Source organism: Lepidochelys kempii, chromosome 21, assembly GCF_965140265.1.
Source record: "Lepidochelys kempii isolate rLepKem1 chromosome 21, rLepKem1.hap2, whole genome shotgun sequence".
Classification (NCBI taxonomy): Eukaryota; Metazoa; Chordata; order Testudines; family Cheloniidae; genus Lepidochelys; species Lepidochelys kempii.
Window position 1 is genome coordinate 8,630,687 of NC_133276.1, and position 23,622 is coordinate 8,654,308.

Genomic DNA, 23,622 nt, shown 5'->3' on the forward strand with positions numbered 1-23,622 from the left:
CGGAGTGACAGCATAAACCACAAGAGAGAAACATGAGTCCCCAAAAATGAAAATGCAGCTGCACCAGGTAGGTGCATTCGCACTTCTTTATTCTACTTTCAGTACCATGGAAAAACCCAGCCACCTCCCAGAAATCAGCACGACTGCCAATTCACTTACTGTGCTCCTGAATGGATTTGCACTTGGCTAATCTTGTGCAAATGCCTCTCTTGGCGCCTCTCTTCTCAAAGTTGTTTCTCTACATGCTAATAACTGACCTTCCGTTCAGCTCGTTCGGTATTAGCATTGCATGGCGTTTGTTCCCGGCTATGCAGCATGGCCTTGCTAATGCACCCTGACGCCTGGGAGAGCCTTTGGAAGCTGCTGCTGCACCTGTAACGTTTCCTCAATTAAGGACCCACCCTTTTCAAGTTGATTTGGCACCGTGACTCCTCCCCTCGTGGGTATTGTTACTCTTTCTCTTAGTACATAATGGGTATTCGGGGCCACTTTTATTATGAAGATAACAGTCCAAACCAGCTGGGAGCAATGAGGAGGCAAAATTTAGGTTTCAGGGCGATGGGTGCTAAGGAAAAATGGAAGGAAGACAGGAAGGATGAAGATTAGGTAGACAGACAGACAGACAGATAGATGGATAAGCTGGTCTGATAGAGTGTGTGGCAGTTCTCCAGGGTTACATCCAGTTCTTTTCAGACAGAGGAGGATCATCTGAATACAGTGTCCCAGAAGAGTGGGGATGCTGAGGATCTTGGAAACCCTCTCACCTGGCTTGGCAAATGGCTTGTATTTTTATTCGGTCCCAGGGACCATTGACTGGATGATGGCACCTTATGACCCCCACGAGGCTAGAATCTCATGGCACACCCCATTGTCCCAGCTTTCCCATGCTTGGGTGGTTTGTGAGATGTCAGACTTTAAAAATCCCGTGACTCAGATTATATCCTCTTCACATCCATCCTGTCTTCTGCTTGCAGAGTATCTCCCTGGCCTGGGACCCAACCTCGCCTCTCCTGTGCCCAGTGGTGCTGGTGAGGAAATGGATTTCTAGGGCAAACAATGGAGGTTCTGCTTTGAAATCCCTCAAGCCAATGGCTCTGAAATGGGTCAAGCCAGGTGGGTTTGGAGAGACCCTCCTTCCTTGATGAGGCCTTGGGACTCTCATTACTGAGTCCAGGCTTTTGTGGGAGAGAGGAGAAGATGCCTCCAGCCTATCATCAACCCCCCGGTTCCTGGGTTAGAAGGGGGTGCTAATTACCCTCAGGATCTGGGCTGTAATTACCGTGGGACAAGTCAAAGGCTGCTCTAGCAAACTGTCATTCCCCAGTGCCGGCAGCCAAGCCGAGTCAGCAGCTGGAAGCAGAGGGGCACCAGTTCACCCTGCTAGCAGGGGGTTCTCCCGTTGCACCACGCTGATTCTAGAAAACTCCAGGCCGAGAACTCACAGTCACTTATTTATTTCATTTGAGGGCAAACATTAAAGAATCTCCCATGGAAATAGAGTGATCCCAGAGAGTCTGGGGATCCCAGGTGGCAAAGACTTTCCACTGAAACACAAGCGTCGTTTATAAAGCACCAACCAAATAACTCTCCTCGGAGTCAGAGTTTCCGGGAGTGGCACTGGGGCTGCTCCCCGTAGCCGCATTGTCTCTGAGTGACCGTCTCTCTCTTCAGACTCTCAAATCTCGATTCAAGAATGTTGTTTGGGTTGAAAAAGCTATGACTTGGAAAAGTGAGATCATGGGTGAAGAGGCAGGTCCAAGGAGAATTAACCCTCCCATCCCCATCATGACCTCTGGATTTTCAGAAAGCAGTATTATAATGAGGCATGGCAAAACTCAATGTTTTAATATAATTTAACCAATAATATCAATCTTTATTGTTTAGCATTTTTTCAATTTTGATTGATTTCAGTGATCTCCGTTGCATGAAATGATGGGGCGGTGGTGGTGGGGGGGCTGTCAGATAATTATTCAATGAGAGTAAACAGAGAGATTGAAAAAGTTAAAGCTTTACAAACTGTTGACACCAAATCATCAACATCACGTGTCAAAATATACAATGCAAATAGCCTTAAATCAGCAAGTCAACCCTGTTTGTACTGTTCACTGGCTAGTCCATCCGTCACAAGCCTAATGCAAAATTCTAAATCACTGAAGTTTGGCTGTAATATGTTCAAAAGCAACATTTTTCTTACTTTGTCCGTCTGTCTATTTCTATGATTATCCGTGGATATATTTCTTTGTGAGGATGTGTGCGTGGGTGTGTACAGTGGAATTGACGTTTACCGACACAAATCTAATCCTTCCAAACCTAATTAGAACCACTGGTTATGGCCAATTAGTAGATGTCATGTAGGTGCCATACAAGCTTCCCATGCACTGTTTGATGGAGACACCTCCATTCCGATCTGCCACATCCCCTGATAACCCTCTGCCCCCTTCACCCCTGGCCTTCCTTCCCCACCTCCATCCACTCTGCTAGTGCACCTCAATGCCATCTAATCCCGTCTTGGTCGCTACTGGAGCTCTGCCAAAACACCTGAATCCAGACCTGCAGCACCCCTGGCTACTTCACTCTTTGGCTCCAGCTCTGCTGCCCATCAACCCTATCCTGCCGCACGCCTTGCCGTGCTATTAGTATTGTTCCCATAGTTATAACGCCTAGAGCCCCCAGTCATGACTGGCTCCCCCTTGCGCTAGGTGCTATATAAACAGAGTTAGAAGTGGTCCGGGCTGGGAAGAGTTTGCTGTCTAAATGGACTAGACAGATGAACAATAACTGACACCAAGCAAAATGTCAAAGGTGCACAACTTGTAGTTAGATTTTTTTTCTCAATGAAGAGCCCCCCCACCCCCCTCCCGCCCCAGGGACCCCAGCCAGCCTGCTCCTCCACGGTTAGGCTTTGATTTAAGCAATCCATACAAGGGAGCAGGGTTCGAGAGGTGCTTGGTTTCCCAGAGGACACTCTTACGAGTGATCAGACTGAATTCTGTGTCTGCCGTTTACATTTCCAGGGTAAGAGGCCATTCCCAACCCCAAACTCCCATTCATGGCACAGACTCTCTTATAACAAGCTAAATGAATTAAATGGTTTCCTGGCTTATGCTAGTACTGGGCACAAAGCCTATGCTTCACACCCTGGCAGTTCCCCTGGGAATGTAATATGGAACCTCTGATGGCCACTAGTGGCCCATCCCCTTGGCATTAGGTCTCAGCTTACTGCAGCAGCACAGGGCATGCAGGGGGTGGGGCACTTGTTCCGTACTAACTCAGAAGGAAGGGTGAGGCCTGCTGGATCACTAGCTCTATTTCCTACACTATCCTGGCTTTTCACTGCAGCTCAACCATCCAAGTCATGACCAGGGCCAGTGCTGCTTAGGTTATAATATTTGACATTAGTGCAGCAGCAGGTGGTATCTATACTGTGGGTCTGATTGATGTTCCACATTCCCTTTGAATCTGCCTTTCCTGGCCTCTTCTTTGAGAGCACAGCCCAACCCAGGTATCTGGACTCAACCCCCTTGCTGGACAGCAAAGCCCTCCAGGAGCCCTGCAGTGGCTTGTAGACCTGCTGCCCACTGCTCGGCTGTTAGCTGCCTTTTCCAGGATGCAATGAGAATGAGCAAGGGAGAGAGAGAGACTCAGATTTGTTTGGAGAACTGGCACCCTCTGTCAGTGTCAATACAAGCATCCTTTCTGCCTTTCAAAGAGGATGGAGAGAGGTAGCGCTGGCAAGGAAGACTGCATGGATGCAAACTCTCAGACGTGCCAGTCAGGAAACATCAGGTCTGAGATCCACAGGCCCTGCAGAGACATGCGGCAGAGTCTGAAGTCAGTTAAGGGCTATTTCTCTGCCTCTCGCCCTGATGTTCTGTAGTCACCACTTCCTGGATCTAGCTGGTCTTTCTGTGTCGGCACTTGTACCATGCTCATCATCGGGCTCTCTCAGTGCCTTCTGGGAAATCTACAAGGCTAACAAGCAGAGCCTGGATCCTATATTCTTGAATCTCTCTACGGGAAGGTGTTCAAGGCTTTAGGCTTAGGTGTTGCAGATGGTACCCTCCCAGCTGTCACTCACCCTGGCGAGTATATAATATTTATAGGGTATATACCCTGTCTAATATAAGAGTGGGTGTTGTCACTATCCAAAGAAATGTCTAGCCCTTTTAACAGCCTACTAAGTTCTTGGTGTTAGTGGTGTCTTGAATTCCCAAAGATTTGACTTTGGTTCACCTGTCTAACAAGTGGGTAATTTACATTATTGTGTGCACCTCCTCTCTTTGACAGCAGGAGAGACCCCTTCATAATTGTGTTGCTCTTCACATTAGACCAAGGACAGCTTGTGTGAAGCAAATAGGGTCTTTTCCTCTTAACTGTAGATCCACCTAACAGCACACAAAATAGAACTTCCTGGTTGGTTTAGTGGGTAGGGGACCCTTGCCTCAGACTTGGCAAGCCAAGGGTCAAGTCTGTGCTTTGACACTAATCGTAGGACTGGAAGGGACCGCGAGAGGTCATCCAATCCAGTGCCCTACTCTCAAGGCAGGGCTAAGTATTATCCAGGCCATCCCTGACAGGTGTTTGTCTAACCTGCTCTTAAAAATCCCCAATGATGGAGATTCCACAACCTCCCTAGGCAATTTATTCCAGTGCTTAACCATCCTGACAGTTAGAAAGTTTTTCCTAATGTCCAACCTAAACCACCCTTGCTGCAATGTAAGTCCATTACTTGTTGTCCTATCCTCAGAGGTTAAGGAGAACAATTTTTCTTCCTCCTCCTTGTAACAAGCTTTTATGGACTTGAAGGTGAATACACATTTAAGGTATTTATTCATGAGGAATCAACGTGTGTTCTTAGTCTAAGGTTTACCTTGTCCTGCAAACTTGTGTGAAAACTACAACTGCCTTGTTTTCATTAGGATTTCACCTTATGTTAGCTAATTCAAGTTAAGAACACATCTTTTTTCCTAATGAAGCTAATGCCTTAGTCTCCCGGTGCCTCAGTTTCCCATCTGTAAAGTGGGCATAATAGCACTTGCCCAACTCATAACTGTGTTGTGAGGATAAATATATTAAAGATTGCATGGTGCTCAGATCCTATCAGAATGAGGGGTCTTGTAGGTACCTCAGCATATGTCCATGCTTGAAAGTTGTTTGGGGTTATGTCTATCTGCATTAAGTGTTCCTGAACAACTGAATGCGAGCGGCATATCCACACTGCATGATCCCAGGTTAATGTACTTCTCTTTGGGATCATCATGCCCACGCACCCCTGCACTGCTCCAAATAAGCACTCAGCCTTCAGGGCAGCAGACATCCCCCAGTGCAATATTCCTCCACTAGGCTCTATGCATTCTGGTATTTTTTTCCACGGTGCCTTGTGGGATAGTTACCCCAAAGCACTGGGATTCTGGAACTCGGGGTCAAACGAATTAATTCCCAACCAATTAGTTCCTCTCACTACATCCCATCATTCTTCTGGCGTTTATGAGCCATCTCCCTTTTCCAAGCACTTTCACACAGTGTAGCGGAAACACTACTGAGTGCTGTGCCCCTGACGGTCATCACTACAGACAGGTTGCTTCCCATGTGTCCCAAACTGTGGGCAACGGTTTCTGGGGCAGTGCAATACAGGCACCTGGAGAGGAGGCGGCTGAAATCAAGCTGTCGCTTCTGCATGAATTTTTCCTGGAGCGGCTTCCCATGGTGGGCTGCTGTTTTGAGGCACGGCCAACGAGCTGTGATGGGCGGGGCAGGACAGAGATGCAGACCTGGGAGACCAGCAGAGATGGTTCACCCCACAGCTGTAGCGCTGGACCCAGGTATGTGGTGAGTGGTATCTGGAAGCTCGCCACACCCTCATTGCTACCAGTCAGCAACTGCCCAGTGTGGTGTTGATAGATCAGCCATTGGGGCTATTGTCATGGAGGTGCAGTGGTGCTATCCGGAATGTGCTGTTGCCCTAGGTCATAAAGCTTGGAGATGCTCAGGGGTTTATTGCTGGAGTTGCATGGTTGGGGTTCTCAAATTGTATATGGGCTAGTGATGGGAACCACATGCTTCTTTTTGTCCCACCCCCAGGACTCAGAATTCATCAACGGTAAGGGGTGTCTCTGCACGGTGCTGCAAGGTCTGGCTGATCACCATAGAAGGTTCATCGGTATTAATGGAGGGTGGTCTGAGAAGGTCCATGATGACAAGACCACTGCAAACTCTGCACCTCATTCTGCAATAATAAACGGAACTGTTGCTTGGCGGACCACGATGGACCTTAATGGTGTTGGATTCCTCATGTCATGTCTGCAACTGCTCAGTGAATGCCAACGACAACCTTGAATTGGTTCTTACTGTGTCCCACAGCACGCTAGCCTCCAAGGAACTTCCATGTTCCCCGCGGCTCATCTGGCGGCTCTGCAAATACTGCAGGGTCAGGTGCTCTGTGCTCGCAATGCTCATCACAGTAGTGCACAGCTGTGCAAGATCCATGCTTACAGAGATGGCGGATGCGTGGGTTGGCAGGGCTTTTGAAAAGAGGCATGAAACATTATTGGCTGCAGATAAAATTATGGGATGGAGAAAACTGCATCATGAGACATAGAAACCATGTTCCCGGTCCTCCCGTAGAACGCATTTGCTCCCATGAGGCATTGCAAACCCTTCCCCAAACAGCCTGCGCTAGATGGTGGCAAGTTGCACAGTGGCATAGCTACCCACGGTGCACTGCTTTCCGCATCAGTGCAAGTGTTAGTAGTGAGGACGTGCACCATCAACCCATGGAGCATAGTGTGGACATGCAAAAACGATTTAATTACTCTGGCACCTGTATGTCGACATAACTTAGGTCGACTTAATTTTGTGATGTAAACTTGCCTCAATGACGGGTGGAAGGAAAAGGTGGACAGGCAAGCTGAACATTATGAACAGCCAGAGAGGTGGCTTCTATGAAATGCTTCAACTGGTCAAGGACACAGGGTCAGGGATGTATTATGCCCCTGCTGTGAAGCCAAGGTAGCCTTGCAGACAACCCATCTACTTTAATGTAAGGCTATGGCTACACTATGAAATTAGGTCAATTTTATAGAAGGCTTTTCTCATGATTGCGTGCAGGGACCAGTGATGCATGGTACAAGGCTCATAGCAAGCTTCACTTGGGAATTTTATCCTGTTTCGGGCAAGGCTTTCATGAAATTTCTCAACAACCTCATGACATTTCCAATGACATTCAATGTAATAAGAAATCATCTTACAAGCCCGTGCCAAAAACCACGGGGCTTGTAAGTTGTGTTAAAAACTATTGCCTAGGCATTACACAGATTAATTGCTGTGTAGACCTTTAGGCTCAGGCTGGAGTCCAACTCTGGGATCTTCTGCCCTCCCAGAGCCTGGGCTCCAGCCTGAGGCTGGACGCCTACCCTGAAATTGGATAGCCCCGCAGCTCGGGCTCTGCGAGCCCAAATCAGCTAACTCGGGCCAGCTGCAGGTGTTTTACTGCGGTGTGGAGAGAGCTGTAGCAGGCAGGATGCTGCTCCGAACAGCATTCATATTGCTACAGAAAGTGTGACCCTTTGATCTCTCCGGCCATACCTTGCCCAAATAAATAGCAGCTGCTCTGTAGGACAATGATTCCATACAACCAGCCCCTTTCCTAATAACTTCCATGAATCCGCCTCCTGTTCTTTCCAGCTACAAAGAGCGCTCCTACTAGCAATTCGTTACGAGTTATTAGGGTCACTGCAAGCATCCCAAAAAGCAGTGATAGTTTAGGCTGGGATTTTCAAAGGAATCTACATAAAGACAACCTCCTAAGGGAGTTTGGCATCCATCTCCTGTTGAATTTAACTAATTTACTCCAGGCTCCTTCAGAAACCCTAACCCCGGTGCCCTGACTGCTGCTTTACTTACGGGTTATTAGCGGCTGGATGAGGATCTATTGGTTTTTCTTTTGTGAGGGGAGCGGGAGGAAATGTTTGAATAACTAATAATTATGTCTTGAAGTTTTAAAAATACCATGTGCGTCGAGAGCTGGTGAAAGCGGATAGCCCCGGAATTACAAAGGCCTCTTGCTTCTCCAGAGGCAAGTTGGCAGGGAATAATGTGGAATCTGGAAGCAGCTTGGACTGCCCTGGCCCGTGTGGTGGATAAATAATAATATTTAAGCCCTTGTATAGGCCTGTTTGATCTCAAAGCGCTTTACAAAGCTGGGTCAGTAGCGTTAGCTTCATAACACAGATGGGGAAGCTGGCACTGAGAAGCGAAGCGACTTGCATAAGTTGAGCGACTAGCTGTGGCAGAACTGGGAGCGGAGCCCCCAAGCAGGAAGGCTAGGGCTGTAGATAGCATGTGACTCTGGAAGGCTCCGGTCCAATTCCTTTGGCTGTGTGAATCTTGGCAAGTGCCTTCGGGCTTGTCTACAGGGGAGTTATTCCACTTTGCAAGTGGAATAAGCTGATCTGGAATAAGAGCATCCACATGTGGAGTTAATCAAGAGCAGTGAATCCACTTTAAATTAGCAGTTTACCTTGTTCCAGATTAAAGTTCAAGTGGAGACAAGTCCTAAATGTCTCTGGGCCTCAGGTCCCCCATCTGTAAAATGGGGACGGTAGCGCTGCCCTTCTGCACAGGCATGTGATAAAGATTAAAGATGGTAAGATGCCCAGATATTACAGTAATGGGATCATAAAAGGATGGATAGAAACCCAGGACTCCCAAGTCCTGGTCTATGCGCTGTGTGTCTTAGATACTTCTAGGGCATCCTTCCCCACAGTATCTAAGCAAGAAACTATTTTGCTTCTCATGTGGCTTGACAGAGGACTCCAGCTAACAGGACTGTCAACCTGGCACCTTTCAGCAGCAGGTGAAAACAAATTCTTAGGGTTACATTAGGTTTTTGGATGCTGCTTCATTAGAATAAATATTTCTATGATACATTCCTATTTAATAGTAGAAAAATAAAATATCAAGGTTTGCTGGTGACCCAGAGCCAAGGGATGCAGCCTGTGGGCCATTCTGCCAGCTCTCCCCACCCGCAGTGAAAACGTGAAAGATGCTTTGTTTCAAAGCCGTTCATCCTCAGCGTCTCCCCCCACCCAAAGCCCATTTTTTTTTAAAGCAGCCTCATCGTCTCTGTTTGATGAGAAATGCAGGAGACATAGGAAAAGTCTTTTACAAAACAACACCCACGGTTCTACTAACTTGTTAAACAGAGAGAGGCTGGAAACTGCCAACGCCTCTCCAAGGAAAGACACGAGAGTGAGAGAGAGGAGAGAGAAAAAGCAGGTTATTTATAAAGTCAGGCAGTGGTAGGGTATCTTCACTCGAGTCTGCAAACTGTCTGCTGCTGGGAGGTCACTCCAGAAGAAAAACCTTGCAGTGCCCATGACCTGCAAGCACACTATTTGATCAGGACTGCGGGGCGGGCACCAACCCTGGCAAATTGAGACACACACATGCTCTTTAATACACAGGAGATCAGGCAGACGAACACTGAGGCTTTGGAAAAGGGACTCTGGGTCCGGTAAGTTGATTTCTGTATTTATCATGGGTTATGCTGCCTTTTTTTTTTATTATTTGTTTGCATACCTGCACCGCAGAGGGAATGCAACCCCCTCGTCATGCCGGTGGCATGATGTTGACACAGGGAGCCCTGTGAATCACACGCCAATGACATGGATGGCACAGGTCTGAGCCTCAAGGGCTGCTTTGGTTACCACTGGGGGAGCTTTCGCCCTTATTAACAATGCCATTTTTCATTGGTGACTTGTTAGGGAGGGGTGAGACAAGCTAGACAGACAGATTCATGCCAGACTCCAGACCCCCAACCACCACCTACTCCACCCAGCACAACATCTACCTGGCTCTGCATTGGGTTCTAGATGAAGGATATTCCCGGGTTAACAGGGTGAGAAGGTGGCAATGATGGGGATGGATGAAGCTCATGCTGTCCGACTCTGGTTGTTCCAGCAAGGTGCCCTATGCAGCACAATCCCAGTTAGACTAGCAGTCAGTGGAATGGGACCAGCTTATTCATGCTGACAGATGAAGATGTTAAACTTGTTTTATCCTACACATGAAAGGGATACAGACCCCACTGTAGAAATGGGGTTGGACAGTGGAAAGCTCCCTATAGGAAGGGGGCTGTAGGTTGAGAGACAAACCCTGTGGACTTGGCATTGCACAGAGGGAAACTGTGCTGTATATGCAAGAGAGGCTCCTTAGGAGCGGGTAGATTGGGGGAAAGACCATCTCAGAATGGTGTGTACTTGCAGGAAGGTACCCCTAGGAACAATAGTGTATAGTGGAGATTCCCCCTTAGGAAAAGTTCCACATAGTGGGAGAGACCTAGGAATTGGGGCAGACCCCCTAGGAATTGTGCCAAATAAGGGGGGACAGAACCCCTAGGAATTGTGCCAAATAGGGGGGACAGACCCCCGAGGAATGGTGCTGTACAGTGGGAAAGATGGCTTTTAGTGGGGGTGGAGGAAGCCCTTTTCTCGGGAAGCAGGAGTAGTATTTTACCAGTCAAGGTACCCCTGGAATGGGAGGAGGAGGAGAGCTGCTCTCTGAAGCAGCCTGCATGCCAAGCTCCTGCACCGCACACAGACTCAGTAATGCACCACATTTCACTGGCCCCATCGGCTGCAGGAACTCCTGTAGGTATGGAAAATGGAAGAAACCCAAGAGCCCAGCCACGGAGTGTTTCAATCCCTCTTTTCTTCCCACACGAGCAGCCTGCCAGCCAGCAGTGTGCCTAGGTGGCGATGCGCAGTCTGGCTCAGAGCAGGACTGTACCCTCTTTGTCTGGAGTGCCGGGATTCCTCATTAGGGCTGGAGCAATAAATATCCCCCCCTTCCTGCAGCTCTGTTCTGTATGTATGTCTGAGTCAGGGCTATGGGTGCTGTGAGGCCCGCTACAAGTAACCCAGAGGCCTCCTGTGATAATTAGTCTGGGGACACCCCTGCCAAAGCCACAGTTTGGACAGGCTGTCTGCACTGCAGGGGCAGCAAATCCAGATCAGAATGTCCAACAGGCACCAATTTCACAGCTTTGCAAGGGCCTGGACATGCCTGCAAGGGGACCTCTGATCTTCCACCCTTACTTGGATTATAGTAGCACCAGCCAAGAGCGCAGCCCCATTGCGCTAGGTGCTGTACATACGGGCAGTGATGGTCCTTGTCCCACAAAGCTTACAGTCTAAATACTCCAGACAGAGAAAGAATGGGAAGTGTTATTGCTATCCCCATTTCCAGATAGGGAACTGAGGCCCAGAGCGAGATAAGGTGACTCAGGAAGACGGTGGCAGAGATGGGAGTTGAAGCCCGGTCTCCTACAGCCCAGGCCAGTGCTGTAAGCACAAGGGCAGCCTTCTCCTTCCGCAGAACAGACCTTAACATTAAGTTGGACTCCCAATGCTCAGAATAGCTGGAAGCAGCCCACTCTCCATCATGCTGGTCACTCTGAGACAATAAGGACAGGCCGTTGAATGTTGATGAAGTGCTTTGTGGTACATACTGGAAGATGCCTCCGTCTCCAGGGTCATTCTCCCCTCCCCCTCTGGGTGGGTGAGCCCAGTCCTGCCCCCACTGGGAGTTTGCTCGCTGATTTGAGGGACTCAGCCTGCTCCCATTGTGTTACCACTGCCCCGAGGTCCTGGCGTGTAAGAGGAGGAGGTGAAGGACTGAACCTGCTCTCATCCCTTTAACCTCTCCCACTCAGTGCAGCCTGGGGTATTTCCCAGATGCTTTCCAAACTCTTCCTTGCATGCTGTTCTATGCATGCAGAATTAAGGAAGGAGTGTAAGCCACTGTGTGGGTGGTTATATGGCCCTCATGGCCATGGTGTGCCAAAACCTACTGTCGTTAATGGCAAGGTAGGGCAGTATTATGTAGGTAGGGCTTGTTTAGTTTGCAGAAGAGAAGAGTGAGGGGGGATTTGATAGCAGCCTTCAACTACCTGAGGGGGGGTTCCAAAGAGGATGGAGCGCGGCTGTTCTCAGTAGTGGTAGCAGATGACAGAACAAGGAGCAATGGTCTCAAGTTGCAGTGGGGGAGCTCTAGGTTGGATATTAGGAAACACTGTTTCACGAGGAGGGTGGTGAAGCACTGGAATGCGTTACCTAGGGAGGTAGTGGAATCTCCATCCTTAGAGGTTTTTAAGTTCCGGCTTGACAAAGCTCTGGCTGGGACGATTTAGTAGGGGTTGGTCCTGCTTTGAGCAGGGGGTGGGACCAGATGACGTCCTGAGGCCTCTTCCAACCCTAATCTTCTAGGAATCCATGATTCCATTAACCCCATTGTACAGATGTGGAACTGAGGCGTGGGATAGATTAAGTCACTTCCCCAAGTCACGAAAGATGCCTGTGACAAAGCCAGGAATGCCAGGTTTCCTGAGTCTCGATCCAAAGCCCTCTCCAGTAGGCCACCCCTCCTCCCCAGCCAAACAGGCTTTGTCTCATTGCGTCCAGGTGCCTGGGTCTGTGACTGCAGCCTGATGAAATATTAACAGCAACAATTTCATGCCACTAATTTAGCCTCTTTTCTTCTGCATGTAAATTATCCATGAATAGACTTTGATCTTAGTAAACGTGTTTGCGATGCAAAAGTCGATGATGAATGGTTACTTCAGCCTCTGGGTTTCATCGTGACTATTTGTCACTTCAGACAATTGCTATTCATGGGGTCTAATTGGTCACTTAAGTCACAAGGTATTGTTTCTGCTTCCTGAGTGGGTGACGCCTAAAGAGCTTCCAAGCAACCACTCATAATGCAAATCTTTATACAGGTCCATGTGCATTAAATATATTTGCAATGTCAGGAGACTTGGGTTCTCTTCTCAGCTCATCACTGACCTGCTGTCTCTGTCTCTCCTCCATCCTGTGTACTTCTTGTCTATATATACTAGGATCAGGAACTCTTACAACGTACAGCTCCGAGCACAATAGGGCTCCAATCTCATTTGTAGCATCTATAGACACTATTGTAATAATAAAATAATAATAATAATAAATAAGTTATCATGATCAAAATGTCACTGGCATGAATGTTCACAAAAAGCAAATGAAACGGTGATGAATTGGATCCAGCTCTCTCTATTACTGCCACTCAAGGGCCCCCACCCGCAGTGGTATGATAATAACACCTGGCTCTTATACAGCACTTGTCATTAGCAGACCTCAAAGCACTTTACAAAAGAGGTCAGTGTCATTATCCCCGTTTGTACTGAAACGCCAAGAAGGGAAGTGACTTGTCCAAGGTCACTCAGAAAACCAGTGACAGAGTCAGGAATAGAACCCAGGTCACCTTGTTCCCTCTCCAATGCTCCAGGCCCCATGATAAACACCCGCCTGCTTCCTATTTCTAGTCACTTGTGCCTGACCTAAAGTTGCTCATATTTTTCCCACTTCTATACAGGTTCCATGAGGTTCTGCACAATGCACTGGGCTTCTGTCCTGATAGTAGCTGGGCTGTGTGGGGTCTCCCTGGGCCAGTATGAAGACGAAGAAGATATGTACTGGCTGCATCAGTACCGTCGCAGCCAGGCGTTGTCCTATAACTACATGCCGTACTACGAGGATGAGGTCCCTCCTTACTCTTATGTCCCGCCTGGGTCCTCCTTTGCGGAGCCCATCCCTGAGCCCGTTTCCCGGGAATGCCCCCAGGAGTGCGACTGCCCCCCCAACTTCTCCACAGCATTGTACTGCGACAGCCGCAACCTGAGGTACCTTCCCTTTGTGCCTTCCAGAATGAAGTACGTCTACTTCCAGAACAACCAGATCACCACCGTCCAAGAGGGGGCTTTCGACAATGCCACGACGCTGGAATGGATTGCGCTGCACGGCAATCAGATAACCAGTGAGAAGATGGGCAAGAAGGTCTTTGCCAAGCTCAAGAACCTGGAGAGGCTGTATCTGGATAACAACAACCTGACCAAGATGCCCAGCCCCCTGCCCAGGTCCCTGAGAGAACTCCACCTGGCTTACAATCAGATCACCAGGATCCCATCCAATGCTCTAGAGGGGTTGGAGAACCTCACTGCCCTGTATCTCAGCCACAACCAGATCCATGATATAGGAGCATCTTTCAAAGGGTTAAAGTCCTTGATCCTTGTTGACCTGAGCTACAATCACCTCAGGAAGCTCCCTGATGGCCTCCCAAGCTCTCTTGAGCAGCTCTACCTAGAGCACAACTACATCTACACCATCCCCGATGAGTATTTCAAGGTGTCCCCCAAGCTGCTCTATATCAGGCTGTCCCATAACAGCCTGACCAACGAGGGGCTCTCCTCCAACACCTTCAACACCAGCAGCATCCTAGAGCTCGATCTGTCTTATAACAGGCTCCAGAAGATCCCCCGGGTTAGCACCAACCTCGAGAACCTCTATCTCCAAGGGAACCAAATCAATGGTGAGCAGCATCCCAACCGCAACCTCTTGATGTTAGGGGGTCCCATTGTCAATGGTCAGGACAAGGGGTAGGGAGATGGGGAGCCAGGTTCTGGCACTGTTTGTTGGATGCAGCCTGGTCTAATGGCCTGAGCAGAGGGACCGGAACTCAGAAAACCTGAATTCCATTGCGGTCTATACCACTGATTTCTTATGTAGCCTTAGGACAGTCACTTCCCTACTCTGTGCCCCTGTTTGCCCCATCTACATGGTGAAGTGCTCTGAGATGCTGGGATGCACGGTGCTCTGGTAAGTGCAAGGTGTTATCCTTTTGCTCAGTGGAAGTCTTTCTCGTGTCTGTGAGATTATCTTTTTAAATTCTGCAAGATGAGGTAGAACTCCACAGGGAATTTAAAGGTGAAGAAATAACGAGATTGAGATCATTAATGATAAAAAAAAATACTAGCTGAATTAAATCATCAGAGATCAGGTGACAAAGGTCATTTTAGGTACAAATGATGTGGCTGCACTGAGGATGGGGGATGCCACCGAAAGAAGAGGACATCAGAAAGTATAGTGTATCCGAATAGGATCATATCCCTTTAAATGTTTTGAGAACCCTGTCGTGGCGCTCACTGTGTCCTCTATATTAGAAGCCAGTGAGAGCAGCAGCGTGTAGGTGGCTAAGACTGACGTGTTTGTGTATATCGAGTAAACACAGTTATTTGGGACCCAGCTGTGCGCCCATGTGGTTTCTTTATATGAACTTTTGTTGTGAAAAGAGTAAAAAAGCACAACAGAAAAGGTGTGAAAAGAAGAGAAAGAAACTCATCCTTTGTATGGCAGGTGAAAGACAATATTCTGCCCTCCCCCCTCACGCTGGTGCACAGATGAATAACCCTAGAGACCTACATTTGGTTCCCTGCACTGGGATGTAAACTGTGGTGCAAGTGACACACCTGATTCCATTCTCACTTACGTGGGTGTAAATGGGGAGTGACTCCACTGAAGTCAGTGGTGTGGGTGGGAGCAGAATTGGGTCCAGAGGACATAGGTTTGATCAGGAAGGAGGGGGTAAGTGGCAAAGAGGTGTAACTTACGCCACGCTTTGGCACTCAGTGGGCGTGCAAGTCTGCAGGGCCCAGATTCAGACCCGAAGAGTGAGCACAACTCCTATTAAACCTAATGGGGACTGTGTCTGCTTACACCAGACCTGAAGCTAACTCTGGGAATATGGGTAATGGTGTAGGTGCACCTACCCATTTATGTGCATGGGCAAAGGCTGCTTTCTGAATGTCAGATCAGCGCAAGGTTTGCTACTTTGCCAGTTACATGCACCTGGTAACATACTCTGTCATTTACACCAAGACTGATTTGACCCATGGGAGTTGCACCAGCTCACTCCAGCTTGCATTTGGCCCATGCAGTCCACTTGTGTCTATGCATTTGGGCTTCTGCCTAACTTAATACTGTATCCATTCCTGGCCTGGAGCACTGGCTTCTTGACATTACTGGCTCGGAAGCCAAAAATAGTGATGCTCCTCTCCCTGGGGTGCTAAAGCACCACAGTGCATCTCTTCCGCCCTGCTGCTGCGAGCATGCATCGTCATTACAATTAGTGAGAGCTGCTGCCTGGCCTTTCCGGCAGCCTCCTTGGCACAGGGACTAAATCCATCTGCACTGTCCAAGAAACTCCAGTGTGGATTTAGCTGGGAGGGGCCTAGGTGATACTGACACGAAAGCCTGAGCAAATGTCTGAGGGAGGGTCTCCATCAGGGTGGGATGATGGGGTTTGTGCTGGGGTCAGATGGGGCTGGGGGTAACAGGGTCTGTGTTGTCACAGGGATTCTTGTATCTGCTCACGTTGGCAGACCCTGAGCCACCCTAGATCAGAGATTTGTGCACAGGATAAATAGTCTTTCTTGACCAGCGGTTCTCCAGCAGGACCGGCATTGCCAGGCTTTGATGACTGCTGCTGTAGGCTCCACTTGCCCTGCTCAATGCTGAGCTTCTGTCTGTTTCCTCTTTACTGGTGCACATTACATTCGAAGGCAGGGGTTCTCAGCGTTTTTCTTTCTGAGGCCCCCCTCAACACGCTATAAAAATTCCACGGCCCGTCTGTGCCACAACAACTGGTTTTCTGCATATAAAAGCCAGGGCCAGAGTTCAGGGCAATTTCCTGGGGCCCCACACCATAGAGGGCCCTGTGAAGCTAAGTTGGTCAGACTTTGGCTTCAGCCCCAGGTGGTGGGGCTTCGGCTTTCTGCTCCGGGCCCCAGCAAGTAATAATGGCGGCCCTGCTTGGCGGACCCCCTGAAACCTGCTCGTGGCCCCGAGGGGGCCCTGGGCCCCTGGTTAAGAACCACTGTTCTAAGGGGCTATGGAGTTTCCAGACACCACTGCAGTGTAGCATGGACACAGCTGAATGGGAAGTGACAGAGCCAAGGAATTAGTCTGGTTCACTGGGACAGTGGTGTACCATGTTGCAAGAGACACCAGATGCTGTGTGAGGTCTCATTCAGAGGACTCCCTCGCAAGTGCTGTCTGTGACTTTGATACGGCCATTACATCACTTGTCACTAGCCGCAGCAGAAGTCCCATCTGTAGGGGCAGCATCTCCTGGTTGGAAAGTTGTTGGCCACCTCTCCTTTTCCATTCCTAAAGTCACTTATTGGTCCCCAGAAACCAACTGCCATTAATGGAAGCTCTGCAGGTCCAGATTGGAGAGGGGATGCAACCCTAAACTGTAGCTTGCATGCTGGCCACTTAGTTAATAATATCTCCAGCTATTCCCAACACACATGGAACAAATACGGGAAGGAGGAAGCCTTCAGTCCGTGATAGCAAGTTACTGAAGCAACCCATATCATGGGCTCCAGTAACCAGTACACAAAGGTTACCGTGTTCCATAGATGACTCTTCATTCAGAGGGATCCCAAGAAGACACATAGAAAGGACCAGACAAAACCAAGCATCTTTCTTCTTTCAGTCTGCCTCTCTCTCTCTCCCTCCTTACTGGGATCCACTAAACTTCTGCCATCAGCAGCTCTTTAAAATTTCTCCAATTTGGCAGCATCGGGGAATTCAGCTTTGGGCCTGTTTATTCTAAAACCTTGGATCACGCAAAGCAGCTTGGATGTAATAGGCAGATACTTTCACGTCGGAAAGTCTCATGTCAGCATCTAGATTTCTCTCCAAAATATCCAAGTCACAAGAGCAACGTTCCTGTTCAAAATTTGGTTCCCCCCTAAAAGGCAACTGGAAAAATCTTGTCTGAGATTCTAAATGTGCTATTTTGGGGGGTTCCGGAACCTTTAACCTGACAGTCACCACTTTGAATCCAGCCTAGGTCCATTGCTGATCATAAGTCATGAATGTTATTTTCTGAAGGATGTTCAGTACACTGAAGAGGTTTCATCTTATTATTTATTATTGTCTTGCTTATAGACCCAACCGAGATCGGGACCCTATTGTACTAGGGGTTGCATAGACTCATGGTAAGAGACAGTCCTGCCCCAAAGAGCTTGCACGCAGATCCTCAAAGATATTTAGGTGCCTAACTCCTATTTATTTCAGTTTACCTCCAAAGTGGATTACGCTAATTCAGAATAAGGCATTCCTATTCCGAAATAAGAACATCCACACATGGAGTGAATCATGAATAGTTAGTCTGCTTTAAATTCATATCCTAACTTTTTCTGGATTATTTTTCATGTCAACAAGCCCTTGGTCTCTTTTGCCTTGCTTTGCCAACTGTTTGATGCAGATAAGAGCACTGCCCTACCTCACCGCAGTGTTGTGAGGGTAAATCCATTTTTTAAGAAAATGGGGGGTTCCTAGAGTAATGGTGGCCATATAAGCACTTAAGGCAGGCACCCCAAAAGAGGCCCCTCCAGGTTAGTGGAAGCATCATGTGTGGGAAGCTTGCCCTGTCATTTCCTGTGCTGCTGAGGTTCTGTGGTTAAACAGAAGCCTTTCATCTCCAGAACCAATCTGGCATCTTTCGCCAGGGCGAAATTCACTGAAATAAGAAAACAAATGGAACATATATTTTTTTAAGCTGGATGCCTGGAAAAATCCATTCCTGCTTCACTCCCCTGACAAGCCCTGCGATCCGGATGCTCTGTAATATCAGAGAAACCTGAGCAACAAGCCGTGGCTGCCTGGATCACTTACTTAAATTAAGTGTTCGTGATGCCATCAACTGTTTTAAGGGACATGCGTAGCCCTGCACTGGGGAACTGACAGACATGCAAAACGAGAACAGACTCCCAAATGTTTGCTTTCAACGTGTGCAGTTGTTGAGTCTGCACATAGATGGCGTTAAATCATGCTGGCGCTCAACCCCTTCTGTTTATTTAGTCATGCATTTTTACGGCTGTTTTTGCAGCTGAACTTGAAAATATTCAGTGGGGTTCTCTGAAGACCTTTATTTCCCTGTAGTGAATGAGGAATGCTGCAGATCGACAGAATTGAGAGGCAGTGTTTTGTTTTAACACAGACCTGGCCTCTGCTGAGCTTTTAAGATAATGATGTTATGATCTCCTGGATGGAAGACATTCTCCCTGTGACCTCATCTCCGATGGACAATATCACTTTGTCTTTAGTGTCATCATCCAAGGATCTCAAAGAACTTTACAAATCCTAATGACTGAAGCTGAGGCAGTGTGGTCCAGTGGATGGGGCATTGAACTAGGTTTCGGGAGAGATTGGTTTGACCCCGGCTTTGCCACAAACAAGCTGTGTGACTTTTGGGCAAGTCATTTAACCTTCTCACCCACTGACTGTCTTGTCTTCTGAAGCTCTTTAGGGCAAGGGCTGTCTCTCACTATGCGTATGTACGGCACTTAACACAATGGGGCTTGGATCTTGGTTGGAGCCCTTAGATGCTACTGCAGTGTTCCCATGTAGGTAAGTATGTTGGGGTACTCTACATACTAGTACTTAAGTACTTTAAATTTTCTGTACTTAGTACTTGAATTTAAATACATTTTAAAGATACTTAAAGAATAAATAACTTTTTTTATCTGCAAATACTTTTTCAAAATAGCTGTTTGAAACCATCACATCCCACCCAACTGTCCCAGAATCTGGCTGGCCCCCAGAACCCATTGTCCCAGCTTAGGGGTTTCAAGCCTTGAGTGCCGGCTACCAGGGCTTTTTTCTGTTGGCCCCGCTGTTGCACTAGCCAGGGAGGGTGGCAGCCTTGCCCCCCCACCCAACCTTCGTTTCTGATTGGTCAATGCAACCAGTAGCGGGAAACCCGCTCCCCGGCCCAGCTGCAATGGGGAGACTTGTTCACAGGCCCTGGGGAAACCCCAGAGCACAAGGCCCCCTTGTATGGATACTTTTCTGCAGCAACAACTCTGTGATGGATCAGTGTCCAAAGAAAAAACAGATAAGCTGTTATAAGAATTAGCTTAATTCTTATAATACGGGGGTTGAAAGAACTTGTACATATACTTATAAATACATCAGTTCTATTTCCACAGCATACTCGTACTTCTGGTAAAGTTCTCTGTAATGGTGTGCTTGGCACTTATATGGAAGTCCATTTTATCAGTACATGTGGCAACACTGTGCTGCTGTAACAGAAATAACAGGGTGTCACAACAGGGAAATGGAGGCAGTGAGAGATGAAGTGACTTGACCAAAGACACATAGTGAAACAGTAGCAGAGGCAGGAATAGAACTCACGTTTCCCATCTCCCTGCTCTTACCATTAGTCAGGGCTACTCCCCCTGTGAAAGAGCGACAGAGGGCCAGCAGACAGCTCAATGCCTATTCCCTGTCCCGCTGCCCCTGGGTGGTGCTGGAGAGATGGAGTCTCACTGTTCTCCCAAGTCTGCGTGTGAGCAGTGCGGTCACCTCCCCGGCTTTAAACGAGGAACATCTGTGCTAACAAATCCTCTCTCCCCAGCTAGGTATTTGTTAAGTCTCCACCAAGTCCTGGAGCTTTGCTGCCCCCTGGTTGCTCTCTTCCTTCCCAAAGGCTGCACGGAAAGCTGGAGCATGCCCCTCTCCAAAACATACCCTCTCCCACAATACAACAGGGGGCTTTCAAGGTTTGCTGTGGCTCTGTAGTGACCCACTGGGATCAGAGCAGCCCCCTTCACTGTTAGCAGACAGATCTTGCTAGAAGTAAGGATAACAGACCCAGCCCTGCTCTGCAAACTACTTCCCTTCCCCATGTTAACAGGAGGGCAGGGTCTGAACCCTCCCTCAGCTACACGAGTGAAACTCCATTGACTTCAGTGGGGTGACTCCTGATTTACACAGGAATGAATGAGAGGAGAATCAGGGCCAGGGCATTTTCTGCCCTTTCAGACATAGCTAGTGATTTTGGTAGCTTCCGTTTGTTGGGTGCCCAACTTTAAGCGTCCTGATTTGCAGAGAGAAGGCGCTCAGCGCTGTCTGAAAATCAGGCCTCCTAAAGGTGTCTCAAAATCATTACTCAGTTCTGAAAGTTTTGGCCCTTGTCCAATATATGTTCCAAACCCCACTGAGATAGCCCAAGTGTGGTTTTTAGTTATGGGAGGGATTTTTTTGTGTGTGGGGGGACAACAAAGGGGGCACAGTGGTTCTCAACTGAATTCCAAAGGCCCTGTGTCTGCACTATGGAGCAAGACATTGCAATAAAATGCACTGTATAAAAAAGTGTATTCCCATGGTGCCTAGGCATTCTAGTCATGTCCACTTGTTATGACTATTATTACCCATGGTGCTGTTAGTACTGATCGAGCCGAGGCATGGCTCTTTCCCATCAGGACTGTATGAACACTAGCTAGAGAGTTCTGAGCTCCAGCTGTCTCTTAGTGCTCTGTCTCCTTTTCCCCCTGCAGAATTCTCCATCAGCAGCTTCTGCACACTCGTCGACGTCATGAACTTTTCCAAGCTCCAGGTCTTGCGGCTGGATGGGAATGAGATCCAAAGGAACGCGGTGCCCCCAGATGCCCCCCTCTGCCTGAGACGTGCTGCCGTCATTGAGATTTAACCCCAACTGACCCCCCCCCCCGTCCTCAGGGCAGCACCACACCCATTCCAGTAATCCAGGCTGGGGGAGGCCTTCATTCTTGTTTTAATGCAGCTTGATGGTTTGATTTGGCTTCTGCAATAGCGTAATATGGGTGGCACAATAGCAGCCAAAGTAGAAGGGATGTGTCATTAACTCCACCCACTAGCTGCTACCCCTTTTAGCTTATCAGGTCACACCAGTATGGAGGCAGGTCTCTGCTTTGTCCTATAAAAACCCTACTTTTCTCTCTCTAACCAGCCAATCAGTTCTCTTGATGATTCCCCACCATTGTCTTGCTGCCCGCATGTCCATGCGGCTCCCACCAGTATGGGTGGGTTGCTTGGAGGGGACTCAAGTTGTCTCCGTTCAGATGCATTGGATTTGAAAGTTTGATGCCAGCTGGGATGGTTTTGGGGTTCATGTTCTGTGTAGGAGGAACTGTGGTAAAGGGATCAGAGGAGGAGGAGAATTCAAGTTTTTAAAAGGTGGTGTGGAAAAACAGAACAGGCTATGGGACAGGATGGGGATCATTTGAAGAGAGACTGTGGAAGAGAGGAGCAGAGAGGAAGGGTGAGAGGAAAATTTGAATGGAAAAATTGCAATAATCTATGGGTCAGAACTTCCCCAGGTGTAAATGGGTGTAGCCACATTGACTTCAGGCAGCAGGTTTAAAACAAACAAAAGGGAGTATTTTTTCACAAAATGCACAGTCAACCTGTGGAACTCCTTGCCAGAGGATGTTGTGAAGGCCAAGACTATAACAGGGTTCAAAAAAGAACTAGATAAATTCATGGAGGATAGGTCCATCAATGGCTATTAGCAAGGATGGGCAGGGATGGTGTCCCTAGCCTTTGTTTGCCAGAAGCTGGAAACAGGCGACAGGGGATGGATCACTTGATGGTTCCCTGTTCTGTTCATTCCCTCTGGGGCACCTGGCACTGGCCACTGTCAGAAGACAGGATACTGGGCTGGATGGACCTTTGGTCTGACCCAGTCTGGCCGTTCTTATGTGCTTATGTTCTTATGAATGATGCTGATTTACACCAGCTGAGGATCTGCAACTTTACATTCTGTATGTACTGGTCTCCTCTTACTTGAGACTGCTGAACTTTCAGGGGACTATCTTCCTAGGGCACACTGCAGGCTTCTGTGTAGCTAGCAAAATGTAGGAGCTGGTTTATAAAGGGGAATTGCTGGGGTGGGCGGGGGGAGGGGGGGCAGATTTGTTTGGTTCAAAGGTTTGCAGGCTAGTTTTTGAGCCCCTCACTTTCCTTCCCTCCTCAGAATGTGGGCAAACCAACACGGCCTATTGCCCGATATGTGGCCAGGTGTCACCATCTAGCTGGAATTTGCCACTAGGATGTTTCAAGCTGAATTGGTCCAAAAGAAAAAATACCAATAGATACATAAAGCCTGGTTCCCATTTATCCTATAGCCCTTTTGAACTGCAAGAGGGTGGCAGAGCGGCTTTAGCGTGAGTGCAATTATCTTAGTGCCAGCGAGACTCTGTGTTGTGGGTTTTTAAATTGATAGACCTTGGGCCAGATTCTGATCTCTGTAACAGTGGTGTCAAACCCGGAACAACTCCATTAGATAAACTATAAGGGTTACAAACCCTCTTGCTTCTAGGTACCGGTTAACCAGCAACTGCTGGAGTTAGGGTGAAACTACTGCTAAGGGAAGCTCGTCCAAGAATTGTCCTGAAGGAATTTCTTGAACATTGCTGTGAAGCCGCTGATATTGGTCACTGTCAGAGACAAGATACCAGACAGATGGGCTCCTGGTCTGAGCTAGAATGACCATTCCTATTGTATGCTAGCCTTCATCTTTCTCTGTAACATTTATCGCGTGCCTGCCACCAAAGTGGCTGCCAATGGAAGTCAGTGAAATGTTACTCTGTATTTTTGCCGGAGATCCAAACGTAACCTCTCCTCTTTGTATTAACTCTTAATTCATAGACACAAACACCCTTAGTGGGCAAAGCAAAAGGCGCATATGTGGCTGAGCAACAGAGATGGATCGACAGGCGGCTGAAACAAAGTTAGCCACGTGAACGTGACACATTTACCAGGCAGCAGCGCTCACAGGTGGGGGGTGCGGTGGGGGGGTTGTCCCTGTCCTGTCAGCCAGCCATGCCAAAGTACCTATAGGTGCTGGAACTAGGAGTGCGGGGGGATGCTGCCGCACCCCCAGGCTTGAAGTGGTTTCCACTATATACAGGGTTTACAT

General features: G+C 48.3%; 1 protein-coding gene across 1 annotated transcript; it reads left to right on the plus strand.

The window, feature by feature from the left end:
* The first annotated feature begins 9,141 nt into the window (after positions 1-9,141).
* On the plus strand, positions 9,142-22,585 carry FMOD (fibromodulin). The gene is made up of 3 exons (XM_073319556.1): positions 9,142-9,514; positions 13,408-14,400; positions 21,221-22,585. Exons 2-3 carry the CDS (start codon positions 13,413-13,415, stop codon positions 21,370-21,372), a joined length of 1,140 nt encoding a protein of 379 aa, XP_073175657.1. The 5' UTR covers positions 9,142-9,514; positions 13,408-13,412; the 3' UTR covers positions 21,373-22,585.
* Positions 22,586-23,622: the final 1,037 nt, after the last annotated feature.